General features: G+C 42.8%; 1 protein-coding gene across 1 annotated transcript in view; it reads left to right on the top strand.

Moving 5' to 3' along the window:
* The window catches only part of rps6kb1a (ribosomal protein S6 kinase b, polypeptide 1a), a 100091-nt gene that overhangs the window by 44167 nt on the left and 28577 nt on the right, over positions 1-27347 (top strand). Inside the window, exons 9-10 of the mRNA XM_084320709.1 lie at positions 22692-22782; positions 26771-26878. Of these exons, the coding sequence (XP_084176835.1) occupies positions 22692-22782; positions 26771-26878 (199 nt within the window). The remainder of the gene's footprint in view (positions 1-22691; positions 22783-26770; positions 26879-27347) is intronic.

Below are 27347 nucleotides of genomic sequence, written 5' to 3'. Positions count from 1 at the left end.
CACTCAAAAGGGCATTTTTGCATGACATTATTTAACCGTGGGGCAGAAAAGCACTCAAAAGGGCACTTTTGTGTGATGTTTTTCAACTGTGACATGGTCAAGTTTAGACCATTGGAAGAGCACCAATAGGGCACACCCTCTAATATTTCGCCACTCAAAAGGGCACTTTAGCACGTGTTTTTTCAACCATGGGGTGCCCCCCTGAGTCCGCCAGTGGTGAGCAGCTTGGCAGCTCTTCTTCCGTTCTATAGCCTGTGATAACTACCGTACTTTTCGCACTATAAGCCGCACCTGAATATAAGCCGCAGCAGCTAAATTGAATGATGTGTACATATATAAGCCACACTGGACTATAAGCCGCAGGTGTTTTAATGTTTAATTACCATATGTAAGGTTTCGTGCACCGAGGGGATTGTTGGGAAAGAGATGGCTGTTTGAGGAAGCTCCCATTTATTAACATTTTTGTTTAAACAGGAACAATAGTCAGTTAGCAGCGCCGGGTACAGTAGGTAGCAACGTTAGCTCTCATAACGATAGCCAGTTAGCAGCGCCAGGTACATATAGGTAGCAACGTTAGCTCTCATAACGATAGCCAGTTAGCAGTGCCGGGTACATATAGGTAGCAACGTTAGCCAGTTAGCAGCGCCAGGTACATATAGGTACTGGTAGCAACCAGGGATGTCCCGATCGCCTTTTTTTGCCCCCGATCTGATCCCGATTGTTACGACCCCTGTGTGTCTAAGGGTAAAGGGCTGTAACATAACAGTTGGTTGACAGAAAAGATGGACCACGTTTGTAAACGACAATGATATTTATTGGGAGATGCAAAGGAAGCACATATAGCTCAAGGGTGAGCCCAGGCCAAAACAACAAACAAACACCACTATACTCCAAATAAACCCAATCTAATCTATGGTAAAAGAAATTACATTACCTAAACTACTCTTACCTAACCAAAACAGGAGAAAACAATATCCAAAGGAAATGGCAGCTCACCCCATCTGTGCTTCCTGAGAAAGAGAGAAAAACACATTAATGATACATAAAACAAAGGCAGAATATATACAAAAACAAACTATAACTAACAATGCTCTCTCTGTGGCCATACACACACAAGGCAATTTCCACTAAGCACCAAAGGCCAATAAACGAAATGCAATGTTGTCAAAGTTACAGGTTACAAAATCACACTAGGCCTAGCCTCATGCCAGAGAGAGAGAGTGACTGAAGTGAGAAGCCATGTTTTAACAGGTGTGGGGGGATCCATGATTGGGTGGTGTTGATTGAGTGTTGGAGTCTGGAAAACCATCCACCAATCGGTGCTGTGTTGCTATAATGGAAGGGCAGGCCTGGCAGGGACCAATGGTGGAGGGAACAATGGCTGGAGGGAGGAAACAAAAATGGAGAACACACACACATGGAGACACACACTGGGGAATATATACATTGGGATGTAACACCCCCATACATAAGACAAAAACATGTTTGACACATAACACATACCACCAACAAAACATGTTTTTCTTTAACAACGAGATCCCCATCTCCGAGATAACTTGTACTCCAAAGTAAAGAGCTATGAAAAAAACAAAAATAAGCCGTCGGTACAACAATGAACCAGTCAACAAACAAGTCGACCGCACGAGAGATTTAACTCCGAGATAGAGCATCCGCCAACACATTCTCAGACCCCTTCTTATGCTTTATGCTGAGGTTATAATTTTGCACTATGAGCGCCCAACGCATGAGGCGCTGATTGTGGTTGTACATCCGCGACAGAAAAACCAACTGGTTGTGGTCGGTGTATACTACCACTGGTAATACGCTCGAACCGACATACACCTCAAAATGTTGCAACGCATACAACATAGCCAAAGTCTCCTTTTCAATAGTGGAATTGTAACTGAGGGGTACAATTCCCTGACTGTATTAATCAAGTATTGGTATCATTAAACCACTACCGTCTTATGTACATTACTACTGGCCATACTGTACATGAGTATATGATGAGAACACTTCCCCACAATGATACGGTTTCCACACAAAGTTGTATTTAAGTATTTATTGCAGCAAAAGGTACATAATATACTTCTCTATTTTACTTTGAATGCGCTTATAAGGCAAAGGAATGTGCGTAGGCAAATCAATAATGAATGTCCATTCTCTGGTTACGCAGGAGGTAATTATACAACTTGAATATTAGGAATTATATCTAGGGGATACTGGTAGGGGGGTTCCTACCGGTTGTAAGCCAGCAGGGGGAGCAAATGCTCTAATGCAAAGTCTGGTTCCAGCGGGGACTCAATATAGGCTCCTGCTCTGGGAGGCGGTATATTACTCCCTGCTCGGCAGACGAAAGGCAGCTGTAATCCCAGTGTGCGCGCCGCACAGGTGGAAGCCGGTCAGCCTCTCCAATAGAGACGGGCTCGAATGATGGTCCTCACGGTAGATCCCACAGCAGTGGGTGTAGACGATTCTTATCCTCTCCACCAGCCTGGCACAAAGCAATAATAATAATACTCCAGCCGGAAAGGGGCTCCGCATTCACCGGTGCAGATCCTCCGGTGCGCGGTACTCCACACCAACCAAGTTGAACTTGACGTTACTCAACCAAGCTCTGATACTCCACTATCCTATTCGCACGCGGCTATAAGTGCTCTATTTAGACACACAATTGCTCACTTCACTTGGTCTTTGACTCGTGATGAAGGCTTTTACTAGTAAGGAGCGAACGATACGTTGAACAAACGTATTAGGATAAACAAGACTCTATCTTGGGGCAATACGAGCCCTACTTCACCGCACGTTGCATAGTGGGTGAGGCTTCACTTGTTACTAAGACTGAACTGAACGGACTGCGGACTGAACTACTTCTGTATTCACCTGCGCCATATTTATATGTTGGGCGAACAAACTAGTACCAGCCCCATTTCTGTCTCGTAGTCCTGGGCAGAACCGGGCATGTACAGACATGTCCTGACGGTAGCTTTGAACTCGACTCTGGGGGTAAGACACTGGCGCTGGTGGAACGCTATCCAATAAGAGAACGAAATATTATGGTCTGTAGGCTACTAGGTTAAAGGGATATTCCGTGTATATGTACAAAGAATACACAAGGGATATCAAACGATATACAAATATTATGCAATATATATCAATCAATAAATACATATATTCGGTTTAATCTGACCCTTTGTAACAGGAATAGTTTAGTTGATGTTTGTTAAATTTCCGGGAGAAATAACAAACCGGGTGACTGACACCATCGTGATCTTCTTGTAATAACACCCCTCCAGCTCCCACCCCGCTGGCATCCACCTCCAGCTGGAACGGCAGGGAGAAATCTGGAGCAGAGAGAACAGGGGAACTGCATAAGAGAGCTTTAACACCATCAAATGCATTTTGACAATCAGCTGTCCAAATGAATGGTTTGGACGGGCTACACAGGCTAGTGAGAGAAGTGACGACAGAAGAAAAGTTTCGGCAAAAACCACGGTAATACCCAGCCATCCCAAGGAATCTACGCAATTCCCGCCTAGTAGTAGGCACTGGAAAAGTTGTGATTGCAGATATTTTTGCATCCACCGGACGCACTTGGCCTTGTCCTACCTGCTTACCAAGATAGGTAACCGTAGCCTTGCCGAACTCACACTTGGCAAGGTTAAGGGTCAGGGAGGCTCCAGCTAAGCGGTCAAAGACAGTTTGTAAGGTTGTCATGTGGTCACGCCAGTTGGTCGAATAGACAACCAGGTCATCGAGATAGGCATTACAATTTGGAACACCAGCCAGGACTAGGGTCACCAGTCGCTGGAAAGTGGCCGGGGCATTACGCATTCCAAAAGGCATTACAGTATATTGCAAAAAATTGTCAGGAGTAACAAACGCCGAGATTTCCGAGGCACGGGGGGTCAAAGGGACCTGCCAGTAACCCTTTAACAAATCTAGTTTGCTAATATAGGTGGCAGATCCAAGGTTGTCAATACAATCTTCCATGCGGGGCAGTGGGAAGGAATCAGGCACGGTGACAGCATTTACCTTTCGGAAATCAGTACAAAATCTAGGAGTTCCATCCAATTTGGGAGCTAACAAGCAAGGTGAACTCCAGGGACTGCAACTTGGCTTGGCTAAACCATGTTTTAACAAATAGTCAACCTCCTGTTGCATCATGGCTCTCTTGGTGATGTTAACACGGTATGCATGTTGCTTGATAGGCACAGCATTGTTAACATTAATATCATGGGCCAATACAGAAGTACAGGAGGGAACATCACCAAACAGAGCCATGTAGGCCTGAATCAAATTTGTGATGTCCTCTCTGCTCCTCAGGTAAGTGTGCTAAGTGAGTGGGCAGGTTCAATAACATCTCAGTGTTGGACAATCTAGCACCCTGATGGGCTGCATTGCGCAACTCCAAGCCATCTACATCCTCACCACTAACGTCAGGAGAGTCCGGAACTATTGGAGTTGAGGCAACAGCAGAGACGGCCAGTCCGGCTGTCTGGTCTGAGGTCTTCACCTGCACACTATCTCTGGAAAAATATGGTTTAAGCATATTGATGTGGCAAACACGAGAGTGACGTTTACGATCAGGGGTGCGAACCACATAGTCTGTATCACTTATCTTCTTGTCTATTGCATACGGTCCGGAAAAACGAGCGGAAAGAGCAGAACCAAGGATAGGTAACAGGACTAGAACCTTATCACCTGGCTGGAAAGATCGAGAAACAGCTTTCTCGTCATAGTGCCGTTTCATAGTTCTCTGGGAAGAAGAGAGCGCTTCTTTTGCGAGAGAGCACGCCTGATGCAGTCGCTCTCGAAACTGGCTAACAAAATCTAGAACATTAGTGGGTGTGCTGGCACCCTTTGACATGAACCGTTCTTTAAGAACTTTCAGAGGCCCTCTAACAGTGTGCCCGAAAACGAGCTCAGCAGGACTGAAACCAAGAGACTCCTGTATGGTCTCTCGCGCAGCAAATAGAACAAGGGGGACACCCTCATCCCAATCTTTCTGTGTCTAAGCAATATTTACGCAGCATGGACTTTAAGGTCTGATGCCAACGTTCTAGAGCCCCCTGAGTTTCAGGGTGGTAGGCACTGGACACTATATGTCGGATACCCAGGGACTGTAACACTTGCTCAAATAACCTAGACAGGAAGTTGGTGCCTTGGTCCGTTTGTACTACCTTAGGCAGTCCAAACGTGGAGAAGAACTTCGTCAAAGCCTTAATTATTACAGGCGCTGTAATTCTGCGAAGAGGGATAGCCTCAGGGAAACGGGTGGCGGTACACATTATTGTCAACAAAAACTGATTGCCGGCTTTGGTCTTTGGCAACGGACCAACACAGTCAACTATGACATGTTCAAATGGTTCACCGACCGCTGGTATAGGACAGAGGGGAGCAGGTGGAATTACCTGGTTTGGCTTTCCGGTGATCTGACAAGTACTACAGGTACGACAGTACTGTGCTACATCGGACTTCAAACCGGGCCAAAAGAAATGTTGAAGTATTCTGTTGTATGTTTTAGTGACTCCCAAGTGTCCAGACCAAGGGTGGTCATGGGCCAAGAACAGTACATGCTGACGATAAACTGCAGGGACAACAATCTGATAAACAGTGCTCCAGTCTGGTACCTGATCTGGTAGCCCTATCTCCGATTGTGCATGCTCTGCCAGTCTAGTACCATGGGACCTCCATGTACGCATCAAAACTCCTTCATCCACAAAATAAGAATGCAACTCTCTCCTCTGTTCTGTTTCAAGAGAAGAGAAACATTTTGCAAGAGAAGGGTCAGCCTTCTGGGCAGTAATTAGCATTTCACGAGTAACGGGTAACTTCAATGCGTCTGAACTAGTTACAGTTGTCTGTGGGGGTACCTTACTATGAGTCGGTGGTTTGTCAGCGGTATCAGAAGTTGGAGCCAGCAACTCCTCCCTGACAAAGGCTGAAGCAAAAACAGAGTCAGACAAATTAATTTCATCACCTCTCTTTTTCAATTGAGCCCGAGTGACGACACTTGCAGAAAAAACTTCAGGGAAGTTCTGTGACAAGTCATCAGGCAGAGAATCTGTGTCTGGGTGATCCAACACTTCCAGCACAGCGTTCACCTGTCCTCCAGCTAAATCATTTCCCATGATAAAGGAAATGCCGTTAACTGGCAAGGAAGGTCTCACCCCTATTTTAAAGAAACCAGTGACCAAATCAGATTGTACATGAATACAGTGTAACGGGGCTGGCACGAAACCCATCTCAATACCTTGAACTAGGACACTAGAACCACAGGAAGATTTCTCAGACAGAGGTAGTACATCAGAGAGGATAAAGGATTGTGAGGCTCCAGTATCTCGTAAGATCTGAACTGTACACTGATCTTTTGGATCCCCTGTCAAGGAAACTAAACCCTTGGAAGTAAATGGCCTGAAACGAGGATCGAGAACATCCTGATCATTGTGCATCTGTTGATCGGAATCAGGTGCCATTTTAATCAGACCAACCCCTTTGGGTTGTCTAAAGTTCTGAGAGGACGGTTGCTGCTTACGTTTCAATGTTAAACAGTCAGAAATAACATGACCAGGCTTATGACAGTAGTAACATGTCCGCTCCTCTTTTGAGCGTGGAGGTGACATTTTTGGTCGGGGGTGTGTGAATTCTGAATGGTTGGGGACAGAATGTTTCTGAGAGAAATCATGGGGGAGAAACGAGTCACGCCTATCTACAAACACAGTTTTATGGGTTAGCGCAAACTCATCAGCTAATACAGCAGCTTGCTGCAGAGTGGCCACTTTCTGCTCACTCAGGTAAATTACAATACGCTCTGGCAAACGATTCTTAAACTCTTCTAATAGAATGAGTTCTCTGAGAGAGTTAAGATCTGAGGCCTTGCTTGCTGCACACCATTTATCAAAGAGAGTTCCCTTCTCTCTAGCAAACTCTACAAAGGTCTGGTTGACAGCTCTCTTGTGACTGCGAAACCTCTGCCTATAAGCTTCGGGCACAAGCTCATATGCACGAAGGATGGCAGCCTTCACAGTATCATACAGTAAACTATCTTCTAGGGAAAGTGTTGAACAAACCTCTTGGGCTTTACCAGTCAATTTGCATTGAAGCAACAAAGGCCAGACTTCTCTTGGCCAGCGCAATGAAGCAGCAATACGCTCAAACACATTAAAATAAGTATCAACTTCTGTCTCTCGGAACGGAGGCACCAAAGCAATGTGTTTACTTATATCAAAAGTGTGTGATGAATAAGCTGTGGAGGAGGACATACCCGGGCCTTGTGGAGGAGTCGGTGTAGCAGAGTTGGATCCACTCCTTTGGTCTCCCAGCTCCAACTCCCGCAGTCTGAGCTCTTTTTCCACCTCAAGCTCCAACCTACGGATGTTAACAGCCCTATCATTTTCTGCCTCAAGCTCCATTCTACGAAGCCGATACTCCGCCTCACGTGCTTGTGCCTTCTCCTGAGCCTCCATCTGGAGACGTGCTATTCTAACCTTGACCTGGGCCCCTTCTCGAGACCCAGTTGACACAGGAGAGGTCAAGTGAAAATGTGGCAATGTGACTTTCACACCTGCCTTCTCAGCACTTTCACCATGAGCTTGCTCCTCAGATACAGAAGGCTGTGCTTCAGTAGGTTCACCAGGAGGACTTGCATGTTCATCAGAGACCACAGGTAAAACAAGCGTCCCCTGCTCCAACAGCTTATCTACCACAAGACACCTGATATCCTGCTTAAGATGCTTCTGTTGAACCGAGAGTTTAAAATGTGTGGCAATCTCCACTAAGTCTGCCTTTTTTGTTGAAAAAAAAAAATCTTTTTTTGACTGCCGATTTTTATTAAAAAAGATTCCCGATCCTCTGAAAAGCACGTGATCGGCGCCGATCCCGATCACGTGATCGGATCGGGACATCCCTAGTAGCAACGTTAGCTCTCATAACGATAGCCAGTGCCATGTGATTTTAAATATCTACCGATTCCGATCGTTCCCGATCCGATCTTTCACATTAGTAATCAATTTTGACGCATTTGTGTCAGAAACTGGCGGAGCAAGAAGCCCCTCTGTTGCCTATAGTCCGGGGCGCGAGCGCGGCGGCTCTTGTTATTTACATTCATATGTGCTTCATATGAGAAATATTAAAAGTTTCAATATATGTTTGCACATTAGTATACATTCAGTGTTCGACTTACGTAATGATTAGCTCCATTCTGGTCTGCAACGCCGACGATAATCCTCAGTCACACAGCAAATAATTGCCGTTATCTGAAAAGTTAGTCTGAAAACTCCGCCTCCTGCTGCTTCATGAGTTTTTCCTCCACGCGAAATGTCCTCCTTGCAAACATTGCAATTGCTGTTGGACTGGCTTGACTTTCTATTTTAAAATGCTTAGTTACAAACCTCTAGCAGCTGCTCAAGTCAGTGGATAACGTTTCGGGGAGCAACGTGTTGTTGTGATGTGAGCGTCTAAAATTAAAGGGAAAGTGTTTGTTGCAACGGTGTAAATTAAAGGGGATGTGTTTGTTGTGGACAATTATTCTGATCTGTGTGACAATAAATACATTAATGATATATTATATGTAATTTAAAACCAAAACTAAGGCCTCCGTATGAGTTTAAGACGTGAACATGGTCATGTTTGTTGAAAAAAATTAAATAAAAAAAAAATATTTTTTTGACTGCTGATTTTTATTAAAAAAAGATTCCCGATCCCGATCCTCTGAAAAGCACGTGATCGGCGCCGATCCCGATCACGTGATCGGATCGGGACATCCCTAGTAGCAACGTTAGCTCTCATAACGATAGCCAGTTAGCAGCGCCGGGTACATATAGGTAGCAACGTTAGCCAGTTAGCAGCGCCAGGTACATATAGGTAGCAACGTTAGCTCTCATAACGATAGCCAGTTAGCAGCGCCGGGTACATATAGGAGCAGCGCCGGGTACATATAGGTAGCAACGTTAGCTAGTTAGCAGCGCCAGGTACATATAGGTAGCAACGTTAGCTCTCATAACGATAGCCAGTTAGCAGCACCAGGTACATATAGGTAGCAACGTTAGCCAGTTAGCAGCGCCAGGTACATATAGGTAGCAACGTTAGCCAGTTAGCAGCGCCAGGTACATATAGGTAGCAACGTTAGCCAGTTAGCAGCGCCGGGTACATATAGGTAGCAACGTTAGCCAGTTAGCAGCGCCAGGTACATATAGGTAGCAACGTTAGCCAGTTAGCAGCGCCGGGTACATATAGGTAGCAACGTTAGCCAGTTAGCAGCGCCGTGTACATATAGGTAGGTAGCAACGTTAGCCAGTTAGCAGCGCCAGGTACATATAGGTAGCAACGTTAGCCAGTTAGCAGCGCCGGGTACATATAGGTAGCAACGTTAGCCAGTTAGCAGCGCCAGGTACATATAGGTAGCAACGTTAGCCAGTTAGCCAGCGCTAGCCAGCACCTGCGAAATCGAGTGCCAAACTGATGATATCAGACGTTGATATCAGGAGCTATCAGTAGCTAGATAACATTAGACAACGCCTCATGTATAAATAAACTAAAGTGAATAGTTCGTTGACTGGGTAATTTTGTTTAATGCTTCAGTTATGTTGAAAGAGGAGCCCTGAGCTGCTCATACACTAGACTCTTGCCGTAATGGTTTGTTGACGGTTATGTGAGGGGGAGGAGGAGGCGCAAGGCGTGCACTGCTGCAGCAGATTTAGGAGTCTGATCTGACGTTCACAGAGCTGAGGGAGTGCGCCCAGTTAGCTGTAAAAATCCATAGATTAGCCGCACCGTTAAGCCGCAGGGTCGAAAAATGGGGGGAAAAGCCGCGGCTTATAGTCCGAAAAGTACGGTAACTCCTCTTGGGAGTCGCGCTGTTTCTATGTAAACTCTGCGAGCAACGCATCCAATAAATGCGTCTTTAACATGCTTTATATCCTCGCCATTACTATATGCCTGTCGCGGTTAAAACCTTTTAAACTAACGTTAGCGTTAAGCTAGCTAACAACTAGGGATGCCCCGATCACGTTTTTTGCCACCGATACCGATCACCGATCGTTGTGAGCCATATCGGCCGATACCGATCCGATACCGATCGTTTTTGATTAAAAAGAAATTAAAAATTATTTTATATAAAAATCTTTTTTTTTTTTTTTTTTTTATAAAATATATATATTATATAATTAGACTTGTACTTGTATTATCTGCGAGACATCGCCACAAGTCAAAATGCTCGCTATCTGCAAACAGCTCCACTGTCTGTGTGTACTCTAGTAGCCTCCAGCTCAAAAGGATTCTCCGGCGCTGCAGCGGGACCCTATTGGTAACGTTATGTTTCAAGTTTCTTTAATAGTTGTCATACAGAGGTACAGAATACTTTTGTACAAAATGCTTCTTACTGTTGCGCTCCAGAGACTGTGCATGACAAGATAAGTATGAAATAAAAACATAGTAAAGATTAGAAGTAAAAAAAGAGGTCACAGTGTTCAGTTTAGACATATGTACAATGTTCGTAGACGTAGTTACCATACAATATACAATACTGTGCAGTGTACTAATATACAATACTATATAGTGCAAGGCATAAATGGACGAGGTGCAGTTTAGGTACAATTCACAGTAGGTGTACGAGTTGTAGTGCAAATCCTTTATCAATAAATATAAAGTGTAAGTGTGTTTGTGTGATCTAAAGTGTGGAGAGTGGGTGCTGCAGTGTGTTGTTTGTTTGAGTGGGTGTGTGTGCTGTGTGCATTTGATGGTTGTTGCATAGTGATTATTGTTCGTTTAGCGATTATTGTTCGTTTAGCAGCCTGATGGCCTGGGGATAGAAGCTCCTTCTGAGTCTTTCTGTGCTCGCCTTAAGACTTCGGTATCGCTTGCCTGACGGCAGCAGTTCAAAGAGGCAGTTGTTCGGGTGGCTCGAGTCCTTAATAATTCTCTTAGCCTTCCCCTTGCACCGCTTGTTGTAAATGTTCTGGAGGGTGGGAAGCCCCCCTTCAATTGTGCGTTCGGCTGAACGTGTCACTCTTTGTAGTCTGCTACGGTCTTGTGCAGTGCTATTCCCAAACCAGGAGGTGATGTTGCCGGTCAGGATGCTCTCTATTGTACATGAGTAGAAGTTCCTAAGGATCTTCTGACTGACTTGGAACTTCCTTAGGCGCCTGAGGAAGTAGAGGCGTTGTCGTGCCTTCTTCACAACACTGTCAATGTGTGTGGTCCATGTCAAGTCCTCGGATATGTGGGCTCCGAGGTACTTGAAACTGTTCACTCTCTCAACCGGTGCCCCGTCGATGCTGAGGGGGCTGTAGTCCTTGACCCCCGACCTCCTGAAGTCCACAATCATCTCTTTTGTTTTGCTGACGTTCAGGGAGAGGCAGTTCTCCTGGCACCACTGTGACAGGTTCTCTACCTCTTCCAGGTAGGCCCTTTCGTCGTTGGCAGAGATCAGGCCCACCACTACTGTGTCATCAGCAAATTTGATGATGGTGTTGTTGTTCCGCTGTGCTACGCAGTCATGTGTGTACAGGGAGTAGAGGAGGGGGCTCAGAACACAGCCCTGGGGGGCCCCTATGTTGAGCGTGATGGATGAGGAGGTGCAGTTGCCGGCTCTTACCACCTGGGGTCTGCCCGTCAGGAAGTCCAAGACCCACTGGCACAGGTCATAGTTCAAGCCCAGGTCCCTGAGCTTGGCTATGAGTTTGGAGGGGACTATGGTATTGAATGCTGAGCTGTAGTCCATGAACAGCATTCTCACATAGTTCCCCTGCCTCTTGTCCAGATGTGATGCTGCTGTGTGCAGCACATGGGCTATGGCGTCCTCCGTGGACCTGTTGGGGCGATATGCAAATTGCAGAGGGTCCAGGTTGATGGGGAGGGAGGAACAGATGTAGCCCTTCACTAGCTTCTCAAAGCACTTCATGGCTATGGAGGTGAGGGCTACAGGGCGGTAGTCGTTGAGGCAAGCGGGCGTAGATTTTTTGGGTACAGGGATGATGGTGGACTTCTTCAGACAGGTGGGGATGACAGCCTGTTCCAAGGACAGGTTGAAGATGTCAGTGAATACCGGGGCCAGTTGGTCGGCACAGACTTTTAGGACGCGGCCGGGGATGCCGTCCGGTCCTGCTGCCTTCCTGATATCCACTTTTTTAAAGATCCGTCTCACCTCATGCTCTGTTACCCTGAACACTGAGTCTCCATCAGCAGACCCCCCCCCCCCCCATTGCCGTGGTTTGTAGGCTGGTGTTGTTATTCACAGCCTCAAACCTCGCATAGAAGGAGTTGAGATCATTTGCTAAGGAGATGTCACTGTTCAGTTTGAGGGGGGTTCCTTTGTAGTCTGTCATTGTTCTGAGGCCCTGCCACATGCCTCTAGAGTCAGCCTGTTCAAACTGAAGTTCAACTTTATCCCTGTAACGCCGTTTTGCCTCTATTACTGCTTTGGTCATTTCACATTCAGCAAGCCCTCAGCTCGAATACGCATTAAATCAATGTTATAAGACATTGATATCAAGAGCTATCTGTAGCTACTGCTAGCCGGCTAGATGACGTTAAGACAGAACTTTAGTTCAATGGGACATTTCGTTTTGAACAGTAAACTAACGTCAGCTAACGCAAGCTACCGGAGGTATGAACATGGACTACTAGATTTTCTGGATCATTTGTTGATATCAGGAGCTATCGGTAGCTAGCCGGCTAAATACCGTTAGACAATGCCTACTAAACGTGAATAGTTGACTGGGTAATTTTGTTTAAACAGTAACGATAGCTAGGTAGCTAACGTTAGCGCAGGTCGAATGCACTACAGACTCGAGCAGAGGAGCCGCACCTCTTTGTTTACAAACTCTACACGGGTACGGGCGGGGCTAGGGAGGAGGAGCAGTTTGCAGGTCCTGTGCGTCTGAGACAAGCGAGTGAGATATCCACTTGATCAGTTTCCGCGATCGGCGAATATGACTCATTATCGGAATTCCCCGATCGCATATTTATACTGATTATCGGCCGATAACGATCGGTGGCCGATCGATCGGGGCATCCCTACTAACAACGCTTCCGGTCCTCTTTCACTCGTCTCTCGTAAGCTACGTCATCCCCCGCTAAGAGTCACGGGAGATGTAGTAAATACAACAGTCCTTCCATAATTCCATGAATTATGACAGCCACTACAGTAACATCATTAAGTCTGCTATAAGCTATTATCCCTCTCGTGTGTGTCTTTATGCAGATCTTTATGCAGTTTTAAAGCGCCTTGGCTTTGTTCTGAATGCACTTTGTTGTAGTTATCCTACAGAGAAAAGAAAATGCACTTTACTTTAATGCACATTTTGTTGTATGCAAAGAGAAAATGTTTAAATTGTACAATCCGAAAATGTTTAAATTGTACAATCTTTCAGCAGTCAGTCTGGAATTAATGTATGCATTCAAAAGTGCTGAATAAATGTTTTATGGGCCCATAATAGTGATTATTAATATTATTTAAGTTAAGTTTAGCCATAATCATGTCTTTTGCCATAATCAGTTAGCTGAAAAAAATAATACATTATAAATATATATTTATATTAATCATTTTCGGCATTCGGTTTTCGGCCAACTGTTTCCTATTTTCGGTATCTGTTTCGGCCAAGAATTTCCCATTTGGTGCATCCCTAGTTAAAACGTGACCATCATAACTTAAAGGGGAACTATCTTATAAATGGCCTTTTTGAGTGTTTAGCATTGTTTCCTAGCTATGTGAACTTATATTAATATGATCTATGTCTCAAAATTCTCATATTGGCGCATTCTTCCAATTCTCCTCTCACAATATTCACCCTCACTGAACTGAGTCATTTGAAAATGTGCGCGATATGTGATGTCATAAAGACACCGCTGCATGTTAATGTTCAGGCGAAGACGACGCTGCGCAGTGGTTTAGGAGCCCAGGCTCAAAACAGCTCAAGATCTTGAGGTAGAAAAATGCTGTTTTTGAGGACTTGATTAGAAATACAAAACAATGAATAAAAATATATATATATATTACAGAGGTGTTCCATAGACTCACAGGAATTGTCTAAAAGTGCCCAAATAGTGAAAGAAATAGTAAAATAGTTCCCCTTTAACACTTTGGTTGCCTTGGGTTAAATTCATGATATACCATAGGTTGCCGGCTCTATTTGTCTATGGAGAAGTACCCCTTCTTTGCATGGCTATAACTTTTTAAATTCTATTGCTACATTGCCATTATTAGGGCCCATTCAAAGTCCTATATGTATTGTTCATTGTGTAGCAACGTTAAACTTTTTCATTCACATATTCATAGTAAAGTATGGTCTAATGTATAAGTATGTTTTCATCTCTTTCTGCAGCTTTCTCCAGAACGTAATCTATAGCCCCAAATGCATTATATTGATGATGCAATACAGTTTTATGGAAATCAGCGCGATATAAAAAATTCCAACTAGACGTACTTCTAGAAGTTACTACACGTCATCTGATGTTGACCGGATGGGCTAGGGGGCGTTTATAATTCCGTGGGCAGCGTTATACCAATCATCTAATGTGGGTCAAATGTTGATAATAGCAGTTAGTATCGAAGACGGTAACGTTACACGCTGAAACTCACCCCAGTCTCCGCGCGCCGTTGGGCGATCATCGTAGAGTAGAAGTCTTATCATTATGGGATGTAAATTTACCCGGTCCATCTCCAGCTTGTATAATGGTATATACGTCCAAATCATGTTGTTTATCGAGTTATTGGCAATCGATCACTGTGTAGCGTGACGAGCCAGAGTCCCGGGACCTATAGCGAGTGCCCGGAAGTACTACGGACGTCTAGCACAACCTCTATGGCACGTCCTGTTAAGCGATTGCGCCGATCGGCCACCAGATGGCGCTCCTGAACCGCCAGAGATCTCAGTGGGTCCTGCTGGTGGATCTCAGGCCAGCGGAGGGGACATATGAATCCGATCGCAGATTTTTGAAATATTGATATAAGGACGCTGTACAGCGTCCTCCGGCAACTTGAGCATGGCCAGCAATGACGTCTAAACACGTTTCATGGCAGTCAAAGTGTTAAGGGATGTGATCAAATTGTTTTGAAAATGGCTATCCTTGATAATGTATATTTATGTCAGTTTATTGTGTTAATTAGATTAATTAATTACACAGCAAATTATCGCGTTATGAATATTAACTCAAAATGATTTTTTTTTTTTATGCGTCTACCCTTTCTTCTGTTTTTCTGTATTTTTCTCCCATCCCAATTTAGTCGTTATGCCAATTCCCCCCTCCCCTTCCTGGTCGTTGCTCGCAATTGCCCCCTACTTGCCGGTCTGGGGAGCCGGATTCGATACCAGTGTCTCTGCGGTGGTAGACAGACGCTTAGTCCGCTGCGCTACCCGGTCGCTGTTTTTTTTTTTTCATTCATTCCATAATAACGTAGAATAAACATTTACGAACCTTTTTTTTAAATGGTCCATTTGCATGTTCTTGGTATCTGTCTAGGGACATCTATGGATCTCAGGGAATGTATTCCCAGTGTCAGAAATACTGTGTCTGTTACTAGGCTTGAGTAAATTGTAATGAACCAAATGAGAATATCAATTACATTTTTATTTTTTTTGACTGTGAATAACACCATGCTAAAATTGACCAGACCTGAAAAATCTAAGCAAATGAATAAAGGGAAGATGATTAAACAGAAGGTTTTGTAGATACAGTACTGAATTCTGCCATCCGGACACATGCAATTTGAAATATGATTATAGAATATAAAATATCAGGCCTAAAATGGTTATGCGATAAAAATGCGATTAATTAGATTAATTAATTACAAATCCTGTAATTAATTAGATGCATTTTTTTTATCGCCTGACAGCACTAATATTTAGTGTTTGATGTGTAAAGTTTGTATACTAATATTCCCCATAAAGATGGCCTGGCTGCTATGTCATTCTTCCTTGGTACCAGAGACCATGTTCCTTCAGATTTACAAATTTTTTTGACATTTACTTTACTTTTGACTCCGTTTTATATTCTGACCCAGGCCACATCTATGGGTTCGGCATTTAGACCTAATTAGGCCAATTTATTCATGGGTCATTGGAGGACCATTGAGGACCAAGCCTCCCCCTCTTTTGAAAAACGTTGTTTTGGAAAAGATTCATAGACCACATATTGATGGTGTTTATCGGTTCAGAAAGTGACTTACTGGAGTTTAGGGACTGCAACTGTACATCAATGGTACACATCCCATCCTCAAACTTTCCATGGAATACAATAAGAAACCGATTTATTTCTTAGTGATGGATGCCTCAACACTACCATTTATCAAAAACCCACAGATAGGAACAGTGTGCTGCATCATGTTGCATCATGTTGCAGCTTGCACGTAGCCACCAGGCCAGATGTAGGATTGAGAACATTCCATATGCATTTGTAGTAAAGAGTCTGGTAACCCTTCTTCTAGAGTTTGGTAACCCTTCTTCTAGAGTCAGTGGTACTGGTAACCCTTTTCTAGCGTCTGTAACCCTTCTTCTAGAGTCTGGTAACCCTTCTTCTAGAGTCTGGTAACTCTTCTTCTAGAGTCTGGTAACTCTTCTAGAGCAGTGGTTCTCAACTGGTCTAGCCTCGGGACCCAACATTCTCCTTAGTAATTAAGTCGCAACCCAAATCTTTGAACGACTATGATTTATTTCAATTTTTTTTGCAGTAATACACAATTTTTCATGCACTGTTACATGAAACATGAAATAAACACAAAAAAGTGCAACAAAAGTGCAACTAGGGCTAAAAACCCAATGAAATAATATAATAATAAATAATATATGCTTCTTAGCAGATTTCTTAGTTTAACATGACAGACCTAGGTTTGGGGGAACTAATGGGATAACTGGGGTTGCAACAAAAGTGCAACTAGGGCTAAAAACCCAACGAAATAAAATAATAATAATAAATAATTATGCTTCTTAGCAGACTTCATAGCTTAACATAACAGACCTACAGTAAGTTTGGGGAAACTAATGGGATAACTGGGGTTTCAACAAAAGTGCAACTAGGGCTAAAAACCCAATGAAATAAAATAATAATAAATAATATGCTTCTTAGCAGATTTCTTAGCTTAACATAACAGACCTACGTTTGGGGGAACTAATGGGATAACTGGGGTTGCAACAAAAGTGCAACTAAAGCTAAAAACCCAATGAAATAAAATAATAATAATAATAAATAATTATGCTTCTTAGCAGACTTCATAGCTTAACATAACAGACCTACAGTAAGTTTGGGGGAACTAATGGGATAACTGGGGTTGCAACAAAAGTACAACTAGGGCTAAAAACACAATGAAATAAAATAATAATAATAATAAATAATATATCCTTCTTAGCAGACTTCTTAGCTTAACATCCCAGGGAACTAATGGGATAACTGGGGATGTTGTTTGCTGAAAGCCTGGGGTGATGGTAGACAAAGCAACTCTGAGGTCATTCTCAATGTCCAATCTGTTCCTCTGCTTTGTCTTCAGCTGGACCAGAGCTGAGAAGCCACTTTCACAAAAATAGCTAGTGCATAATAAAATAAATAAAAAAAAAAAAAAATATATATTATTTTTGTTTACACACACATCCGCGACCCAATCAAAATTGCCCTGCGACCCACTTTTGGGTCGCGACCCACCAGTTGAGAAACACTGTTCTAGAGTCTGGTAACCCTTCTAGAGTCTGGTAACACTTCTTCTAGACTCTGGTAACACGTCTTCTAGACTCTAGTAACCCTTCTTCTAGAGTCTGGTAACCCTTCTTCTAGAGTCTGGTAACCCTTCTAGAGTCTGGTAACCCTTCTAGAGTCTGATAACCCTTCTTCTAGAGTCTGGTACCCCTTCTTCTAGAGTCTGGTAACCCTTCTAGAGTCTGGTAACCCCTCTTCTAGAGTCTGGTAACCCTTCTTCTAGAGTCTGGTAACCCTTCTTAATCTAGAGTCTGGTAACCCTTCTAGAGTCTGGTAACTCTTCTTCTAGAGTCTGGTAACCCTTCTTCTAGAGTCTGGTAACCCTTCTAGAGTCTGGTAACCCTCCTTCTAGAGTCTGGTAACTCTTCTTGAGTCTGGTAACCCTTCTAGAGTCTGGTAACCCTTCTTCTAGAGTCTGGTAACCCCTCTTCTAGAGTCTGGTAACCCTTCTTCTAGCATCTGTAACCCTTCTTCTAGAGCAGGGCTATTCAACTGGCGGCCCGCGGGCCAGATCCGGCCCGCGGGATAATTCTGACCGGCCCGCCAAAGATTACATGATGATTTTTTTTATTTTTTTTTTATTTTTTTTAATATATATATATATATTTTTTTTTTTACTTTTTTCTTTTCATGTCAACGTTAACACGCACAATTTAGCCAAAAGTCACTCAATTAATGACAGATTTCATTGATAAATTGAGGGAAAACTTTGCAAGTCGATTTGATGAATTTGACATGTCCAGAGAATTGATGCATTTTGTGAGCAACCCATTTGCCAATGTAGCTGCTATTTCCACAAAAGGACAAGAGTTCCTTGCATCACTTCACATTGATGAAGGTCTCCTGCAACTTGAAATAATTGACATGCAAGCATCATCTGCTCTGAAGCAGGCACTTGAGAATGAATCCACCACAACATTTTGGATAAAGTGTATTCATGTCAAGACATTCCCCAAAATAAAAACGCTGGCAATATCTGTGCTAACAATGTTTGGCTCAACATACACCTGTGAATCCAGTTTCTCTCACATGAATTCCATTAAAACAAGCAACCGTGCCTCCTTGACAAATGAGCATTTGCATCACTGTTTGCGGGTAGCCCTCACTTCCTATGAACCCTCTTTCTCTGCCATTGCCCAGTCAAATAAGTGCAATCGCTCTCATTAGATGTGTGTATGCAGGGGCGTAGCTGGGGGGGGGGGGGGGGGGGGGGGTAGCTTAGGATGATTCCAAGGGCTGGGGGGGGGGGGGGGCCCAACATTTTTTTTTTTACTAGACATCACTCACGTGTATTATTGATGCTCTCATTGATACTATGTTTGTTTCTGAAGTGTGTGTGTGTGTGTGTGTGTGTGTGTATATATAGAGAGAGAGGGGGGGCTTTGGTAGACTATTGCATTGGTCCATTCATTGAAGATGAACGCAATGCGACATCTAGGCCTGCCGCAATAAGCAATAAATTGATTAATCGGCGCAATAATTAAAATGAATGCAATGATTTTGGCGGGCGCGATTAATTGCCATTTGCGCGTTTGTTTTAATGAGGCGGAACCAGTACCCCTTGTCAGTCACTCTCCGTGTGGGGGGCCGCTGGCCTTACTACAGAGTACAGCACGGGAGCTCCGTGGGGCACTAGCAACGCCACATAGCTTAACTACATTTCTCAATAGTGTTGCTCCTTTTAACCAAGTAGTGTTCTTTGTAGTGTAGCTATTTTTAGACCCAAGTAGTTACTCGCTACTGCCCGGAGAAACTGGACTGCTAAATAAAGATTAAAGATCTAGCGTTGATGCTAACAACATTAGCTAAATAGCTAACAAACGAAATACAACGTATAGCATAGCTAGCTACAACATAGAATAACGTTAATACAATTACATGCATCATTGTTTACAATGAACGGGTGGGGCTAATCAAAGGACTGGACACGGGGACAAGTTAGACATGAATTAATTTATTATAACAGGTAGTTTCGAGTCGTGCCTACGCACCACAGGGCTACTATTCTATTATATACGGCTTTGGCACTTCCTCCTCATCGTTGATTGCCTGTAGTAGCTGCATCTAACGTTAGTAGCTAACGTTAAAACTAACCTAAAGTTAGTTGTTCACCAACAATCTCAACATTTGTTTTATCATTAGCTCAAAAACACAGAACCGGACGAGACAAGTTGTCCGCTCAATACGTTCTGCTAGGATAATAACAACAATACTTCCGCTCCGGACCGGTGGGTGGGTTTCAAAATAAAAGTCTAAAACACCGGAAAAGATGTTTATTTTGTACAGCGTTTTCCTCCACGAGTACTCGAGTACATCATGTGATCAATCGATCTGGATTATTTTTGCCCATCCCTAGTTTATCCTGTGCTGAAGTCTCCATTCCAATAGAGATAGTATATATTTTGGTGTTTATTTGATTATTGTTTCACTGCCTTTTTATTTATTACGTTTCCACAGTTTTTTCCTCATACTTTATTAACATTTTGTACATGGTACCGCAAGGTACATTAATAATAAATGTACATGTTAAAAGGATGATACAAAAAGCCAGACAGAGGGCTTGTTTCCAGTTTCAGTTTGTTTTATAATAAACAATCAAACTGAGCATTATTTTATTTAAAATATCTTCCAATGTTAAATAAAGGTTTATTGCACTTTGAAACGGTTTCCTTGCATTATTATGCTATTATTATATTAGTAAAAAATAAATAAAAAGGTTAATTGAAAACTTTTGGGAAATACATTTCTCAAAAAAAAAATCTCTCAAAACCGCAATAATATCGCTTATCGCAATATTTTCTGGGACAATTAATCGCCCAGCAAAATGTGTTATCGTGACAGGCCTAGCGACATCCTTTACTAGGCTCACCCACCAACAGTGCAGGTGCTGAACTGCTGATCCGAATGTATAGGTAAAAACCATATTATGCGTTTTCATCAATAAAAAAATGGCCAAAGAAAATTCTGCTCGCGCGCTTACGCACGCTCGCATTCACTGGGGGCCTACAAATAAATTCTTTCATGGGGCCCAGAATCTGGAGCTACACCCCTGTGTGTATGTAGGCTAGGCCTGTTTGCCCCCCACCCCCCTGATGTTTGAGAGTTAAGAGTGGACAATAAGTGCTAATAAGATGCTGTGATTTGCTGTTGTTGCACAGACATGAAGCACTTTTTCATAAGCTCAGCTGCACTATAAATGTGTTTTTTTGTTCAAGTGTTGATGTTAGAATGTTCAGATGCACATCATGCACTTGTTTGTTTTTTATTTTATTTTTATATTGAAATGTTGAAGAGGAGATGTTGCAGTTGTTGCACAGTCATAAATGAAGCACTTTCTGCAGGAGATGTTGCAGATGTGGCACATAAATGAAGCACTTTTTTTGAAAAGTATACTACTTTTGCAATGTAGTTAAATAAAAGTTGTGAAAATGTGGTTGCGTGTTGTGTCAAGTGTACATATATTCATAGCACGGGGAGGCGCCGTGGCAGTCCGGCCCCTGGCCCCTTGGGTTTCTGACAATGTGGCCCCCTGAACAATTTAGTTGAATAGCCCTGTTCTAGAGTCTGGTAAGTGGTAACCCTTCTTCTAGAGTCTGGTAACTCTTCTTTTAGAGTCTGGTAACCCTTCTAGACTGGTAACTCTTCTTCTAGCGTCTGGTAACCCTTATAGAGTCTGGTAACCCTCCTTCTAGAGTCTGGTAACTCTTCTAGAGTCTGGTAACCCTTCTTCTAGAGTCTGGTAACTCTTCTTCTAGAGTCTGGTAACTAGGGCTGTCTTAAATACTTCGAAGCTTCATTCGATGGCACAAGCTTCGAACATTAAAATAAAATCGAAGTTTAAAATTATTATTATTATTTTTTTTAATATATATTTTTTTGCCTCAAATCTTGTGCCTCCATTCCAATGAAACGAAAGTAAGCGGCGCCTTCCCGCCTCCATTCCAATGAAACGAAAGTAAGCGGCGCCTCGACTCCACCTCTCTACAACAAGCACGTGGAGATTATCTGTGTTGAAAACAACAAGGACATGTGCAGTAGACATATCGATGAAGAAGCAATGCCGTTTGTTATTTAAGACTATGTCGGACAGATTTGTGTTCATTGTGCTGCTTTTTTAAAGTGTCCCGACCCATATAAAAATATGTCTTAATAAAACGTGCTTAATTAAGTCGAATTCTGCCTTTGTCTCTATCAACTACATATAAATATTTATATAATTGTTTGCTTGATAGACGAAGGTTGCAACATAATTATTTAATGTCATGTCGTTGCCCCACTGCACCCAGGCAGGGCAGCCGAGTGAAACCTTGTTGGCTGCGTCACAGTCACGAAAGGGGCTACTTAATTAATCCAATCCACTTTATTTATAGAGCACATTTAAAAACAACAAATCCCACAACATAAGATACATTTATTTTTATTTTTTGAAGCTTCGAATTAGAGTCTGGTAACCCTTCTAGAGTCTGATAACCCTTCTAGTTGGTGATAATTTAAGACAAGAATGTACATATTATGACATGCATTATACTATCACCAATGCGGTAGGATTTCACATTGATTGATCTCGCTATATAATGATGTGTATCTGTCGTCATGAACCTGGCACCCTGAGGATTTTCAGAAAATATTCCACGGGTGGAAGAGGTTAAGCACTCGCAAATCTCCCAGTCCTCCCATTGATTAAAGCGGTGGCGCTCTAGCGCCCTCTCGCGCACTTAAGCGTGGCGGTCAATGAGTTAACAGGGAGAGAGAAACAGTGTTTTAGCCAGTCAGTGCATGGGAGGACAGAATTCCACCGAACGAGTGCCTCAACAATACTAAATAAACACAACGCAGAGCAGGCTGATACCAATCAACAAAAGGCTGAAAACACGATTATCTAACAATGCTGACCTCTCGTATATAGAAATAACGTACGTGTGGGGGACTGTGTAACGAGGATGGATACGAGGAAAGACGCGTTTCCTTGTGTACGTTGACTGTAAATGCAACCTTGTTCACCTCAGGGCTCCAGAGATCCTAATGAGGAGTGGCCATAACCGTGCGGTGGACTGGTGGAGCCTGGGAGCTCTCACATACGACATGCTGACGGGAGCAGTGAGTATACTACTGTCCCTATTATTCACCTGTTGCGACCTCGACGCTCTTTGCATTTCCCATGTGCGTGTGACACTGTATCTAGGAAGGTTCAAGGTCAAGTCGAGTCAAGAGTTTTAATTGTCACGGCATACAGGTATACAATGAAATGCGGGTGGTCTTGCCCGCAACGATGTGCAATACAGTGGTACAACATATAATAGAATCAAAAAATGAAAAAACAACATTGTGCAGTAAACAGGTAACAGGTAACATGGAGTGACATCTCTGTATCTGTACATAGTTATTTACAGAGCATATGGGACATGCTAGTTAGCTTTGGTAGTGCAATACACTGTTCCTGTTATTCTAATTCAAAGTGTCCTTTCCTTTGGCCATAAGTGTGTGTGTGTGCGACATGAGTGTGTGCCCGCTCATGTTAAAGTGTTAAGTGGCTGCTCGTGTGTGAGCGTGCACAGCGTGCGTGTCGTGTGTGTGTTCATGTGTGCTTGTGTGTGGATAGTTCAATGTTCTGAGCACTCAATGTTCATTGTTCATGGCTCTGATGGCCTGGGGGAAGAAGCTGAGCCTAAGCCGCTCTGTCCTAGTAGCTGGGGTTCGCAGGCGTCTGCCTGACCTCAGCAGCTGAAACAGGCTGTTATTGGGGTGGTGAGGGTCTTTCATTATCCTGCAGGCTCTGGATTTGCACCTCTTGTTGTATAGAACCTGCAGGGGGGGTAGTGCAATACCCGTGGTACGCTCGGCTGAGCGCACCACTCTCTGTAGGGCCTTCTTGTCCTGTGCCGTGCTGTTTCCATACCAGGCAGTGATGTTTCCGGTCAGGATGCTCTCTACAGCTCCTGAGTAGAAGGACTGGAGTATCTTCCCCGATACTCTGAACTTCCTTAACTGTCTCGGGTGGTAGAGGCGCTGTTTCGCCTTCTTTACTACTGTGTCTATGTGTGTTGACCATGTCAGGTCCTCTGAGATGTGGACCCCCAGGTACTTAAAGCTGCTCACCCTGTCCACGTTGAGTGAAAAACATCAAGCTACTTGTTATCTTTGTCACAAGGAGAGACTATTTTTGTCTGTATAGATATGTTTAATTTCATTTCATACCTTTTATTTATACTCGAAAGGCAACTTAGGTTTTCCCTTATTTACAGTTACGCCAAGTTTATGTACAGAAATAAGCAATCATAAATACAGCATAGAGATCACAGCATATGAAATCACAACAATAAGACAACAAGACGCGGGTAGAAAAAAGCAAGGATAACAAACACGTACAACTTGATCAATAATGATTAGTGATCGAGATCTTAAATTCTGCAACAGAGGGGAGAATCAACACTTTTAGGGGTTGTTGGAGTTCATTCCATGAGCTAGAGCAGCGGTTCTCAAACTACTGGCAACATATTTTGGCAAAATATGCCTAGTTTTATAAATGTGTATTGATAACATAGTGCTGTAATACAATTTTCTAATAAATATGCATGATCAAGTTCAATGTGTGCTTTTATTTTTATATTCCTTAATTCCACGTTGAAATTACGCGATACATTAACTCATTGCCCGCCAAAAACTAGTATTCTCATGTTTCGTCACCAACCGCCCAAAATGAGTTTTCTCGTTTTTAGATCCTTTGATCTATTTACTTTGATCCCCATTCTAAGCACTCACTCGGAGCTGCCTGTGTCTCCCTGGCACCGCTGCCTACGTTAAAATTGCAATGACGATCGAATCCCGCAAGGTGGCAGTATCGCCTACCTTTTGAACTGGGGATATCAGTTGTCTTTCAGTACTGAGGTACCTCCGGCTGCTTCCCCCTCAAAGTGAATCAGGACATAGCAATCGGTCGGAGATTTGATGCCTCAAACCTATTGTTTCCCTTATGATAGCCATGCCCAATATACACGAGTAATTGCGATTGCGATGGGACGACTGGGATTTATTAATTTTGGAGTACCTTCTGATTAAGGTAAAGTCTATTTTACCTGCTGGTATTTTTTTAACCTAAAACATGCTTCTGTATCGATCAGTGTTGTATTTTACCGAACCTAAAACATGCTTTTGGTAACGATCGCATCTTCGAGGTAAAACGACCCCCCCCCCCCCCCCCTTGATGATTTTGTGAAGAAACATACATATACGGTATATACCTTTTTGATTTGGAAATATTTGGAGTTTCAGGCGAGCAACCCGAACTATTTGGGCGTATGCATATAACACGTCATATCTCGCAATCTAGACAAAAATACTGGATTATTTTGGAAAGGGGCAATGTTTAGCATGGAATAGCGCACAAAAGTATGTAGAAATTAACTGGTTAGTCAGTGTTGGACTATAAACAATGCCTGTCAAATGAGCCATACTATTGTCTCCATAGCTTTAATACAGAACACACGATGGGTCCGGAAACATCGCGGAAATGGTCACTAACGCTGGCGCCATTGAGTAGAGATGGGAAAACAGCGTGGCAGTCAATGAGTTAAGTGTGGGGTCGCCAAATAAAATGGGGTCGTGGTATTAAAAATTTGAGAACCCATGAGCTAGAGTAGGGCTGGGCGATTAATCGATATTATCGATTAATTCGAATGAATGATTTAGGACGATTTTCAAAAAAAAATAAAAAGATTTTTAAGAGTCACCTTTTATTTAACAAAAAGTGATGTTTGGTGAAAGTTAGATTTGCACTTTATTAATCCCAATAGGGAAATTCATTCTTGTTTGATGATCAAGAGGCACCTTTTATATTATATTATATATATATATATATTATTATTATATATATTTTTTTTAAGTGAAGTTTGGTGAAAAAGCAAGTTATTGCACTATTAATCCCAATAGGGACATTCATCTTTGTTTGATCAAGAGTAACCTTTTATATTATATTATATATATATATATATATTATTATTATATATATATTTTTTAAGTGAAGATTGGTGAAAGTTAGGTTTGCACTTAAATCCCAATAGGGACATTCATCTTGGTTTTGTCAAATAAAAACAAAGGTTATTTGAATGATTTCCTTGGCGTTTCTAGTTTTCAAGAGAAAAAAATCGATTAATATGGTCAATCGGATTTAAAAAATAATAATCAGGGATTACATTTTTAGGCCATATCGCCCAATCCTAAGCTAGAGGCATCATAATAAAATGCAGATTCACATTTTTTCCAAGCAAACTCAGGGGACCTCAAGGACCAGCCAATCACTAGAACAGGTTCCATGGGTTCCAACATTCCATTCCAATAATGATGTGATATAAGGAGGTAGCTTACCAGCACCATATATTATTTATTCAGTTTGCGAATATCCACACTAGCTAGCATCCTTGCCACAAAGTGTACTGACCATAAATAAAACTACAACCGCGAAGGTGGGTGGGACTAAATAAGGTGAATAGTGACAGTTAAAGGTATAATGTGTAATACGGTCGAACTGCGACCCCCAGGCAAAAGAGCTTGGTATAGCACTTTGTGGGCCTGTCCCCGACTAAGGATTTGTAGTCGACTATCATTATCATTCCATTTGGGCTGTGGGAGGTGCTTAATGTCTGAAGGAGTCGACTGAAGGCTTGTCCTCTGCGAAAGCATGCAATTGGTCCACTGATGGATACATCTTGATATGTGTCTAGTCTAGTGTGTTCATTAGACAGGTGAAATCCTCTTTCAGTGCCTCTGTTCCCGTTTTCTTAGGCAGTTAGCCTCTCTGGTATGTGCGCCATTAGTGTTAGCCACGCTTCTAGGCGTTTTTTTTTTTTTTTGCATTTGACTAAGAGGTTGGCAGTAGATTACGGCTCCTTTCGATCGATTAGTCGACTAATCGGGGTCAGTCCTAGCACTTTGTTTACTTTTTTATTTTGGTCTGACGTGGGGTGGAATTCAGTAACTTATTATACTGTGAATTTCTTCTAGATCTCTCTTGGTAGTGCCTGAGGTGTGGCCAACAGTAGCAACCCCTCCCCCCATCCTCACCTCACTTTGTGCCATGTTTTGTCCACAGCCACCGTTCACTGGTGAAAACCGAAAGAAGACTATTGACAAAATCCTAAAGTGCAAACTCAACCTTCCACCTTACCTCACGCAAGAAGCCAGGGACCTTCTCAAAAAGGTAAGCAATAGATGATTGACCTGTTTCGAGCCCTGCCCTCTTTTCTTGATCCTCTACTCACAACTGTTGTTTCCCTCGGATAAACAAAGTCCGAAATAGAAATGTTTTTAAATATCCAAATAGTTTGGGCCAGACCTGAATTGGACTGTGTGCTTGTTGACCTAATTCGAATAGAATGTTGGAGCCAGCTGTGTTTGTTAACAGACTCAGTTACAAGATAAATAGCCAATCTAAGCGATCAAACACAATAAAAAATATAGCCGCAAACGGAAAAGAACGGGTTTAAAGCCAATATTGATCATTAGGATCGCAAAATAGTGCCCCCTAGTGGTAAATTTGAATGTAATTTTTAGGGTATGTTTCGAGTAGTTATCTGGACATATCCTGCATATTTGGTGATGATTGACCTAACGGCTGTTGACTTGCATAAAAAAAAATGTATCCACTTTTTCTCTTTTTTCAAAATGTT

The sequence above is a fragment of the Notolepis coatsorum genome (assembly GCF_963971535.1).
Source record: "Notolepis coatsorum genome assembly, chromosome: 8".
Taxonomy (NCBI): domain Eukaryota; kingdom Metazoa; phylum Chordata; class Actinopteri; order Aulopiformes; family Paralepididae; genus Notolepis; species Notolepis coatsorum.
This window is presented reverse-complemented; position numbering and strand designations above follow the sequence as displayed.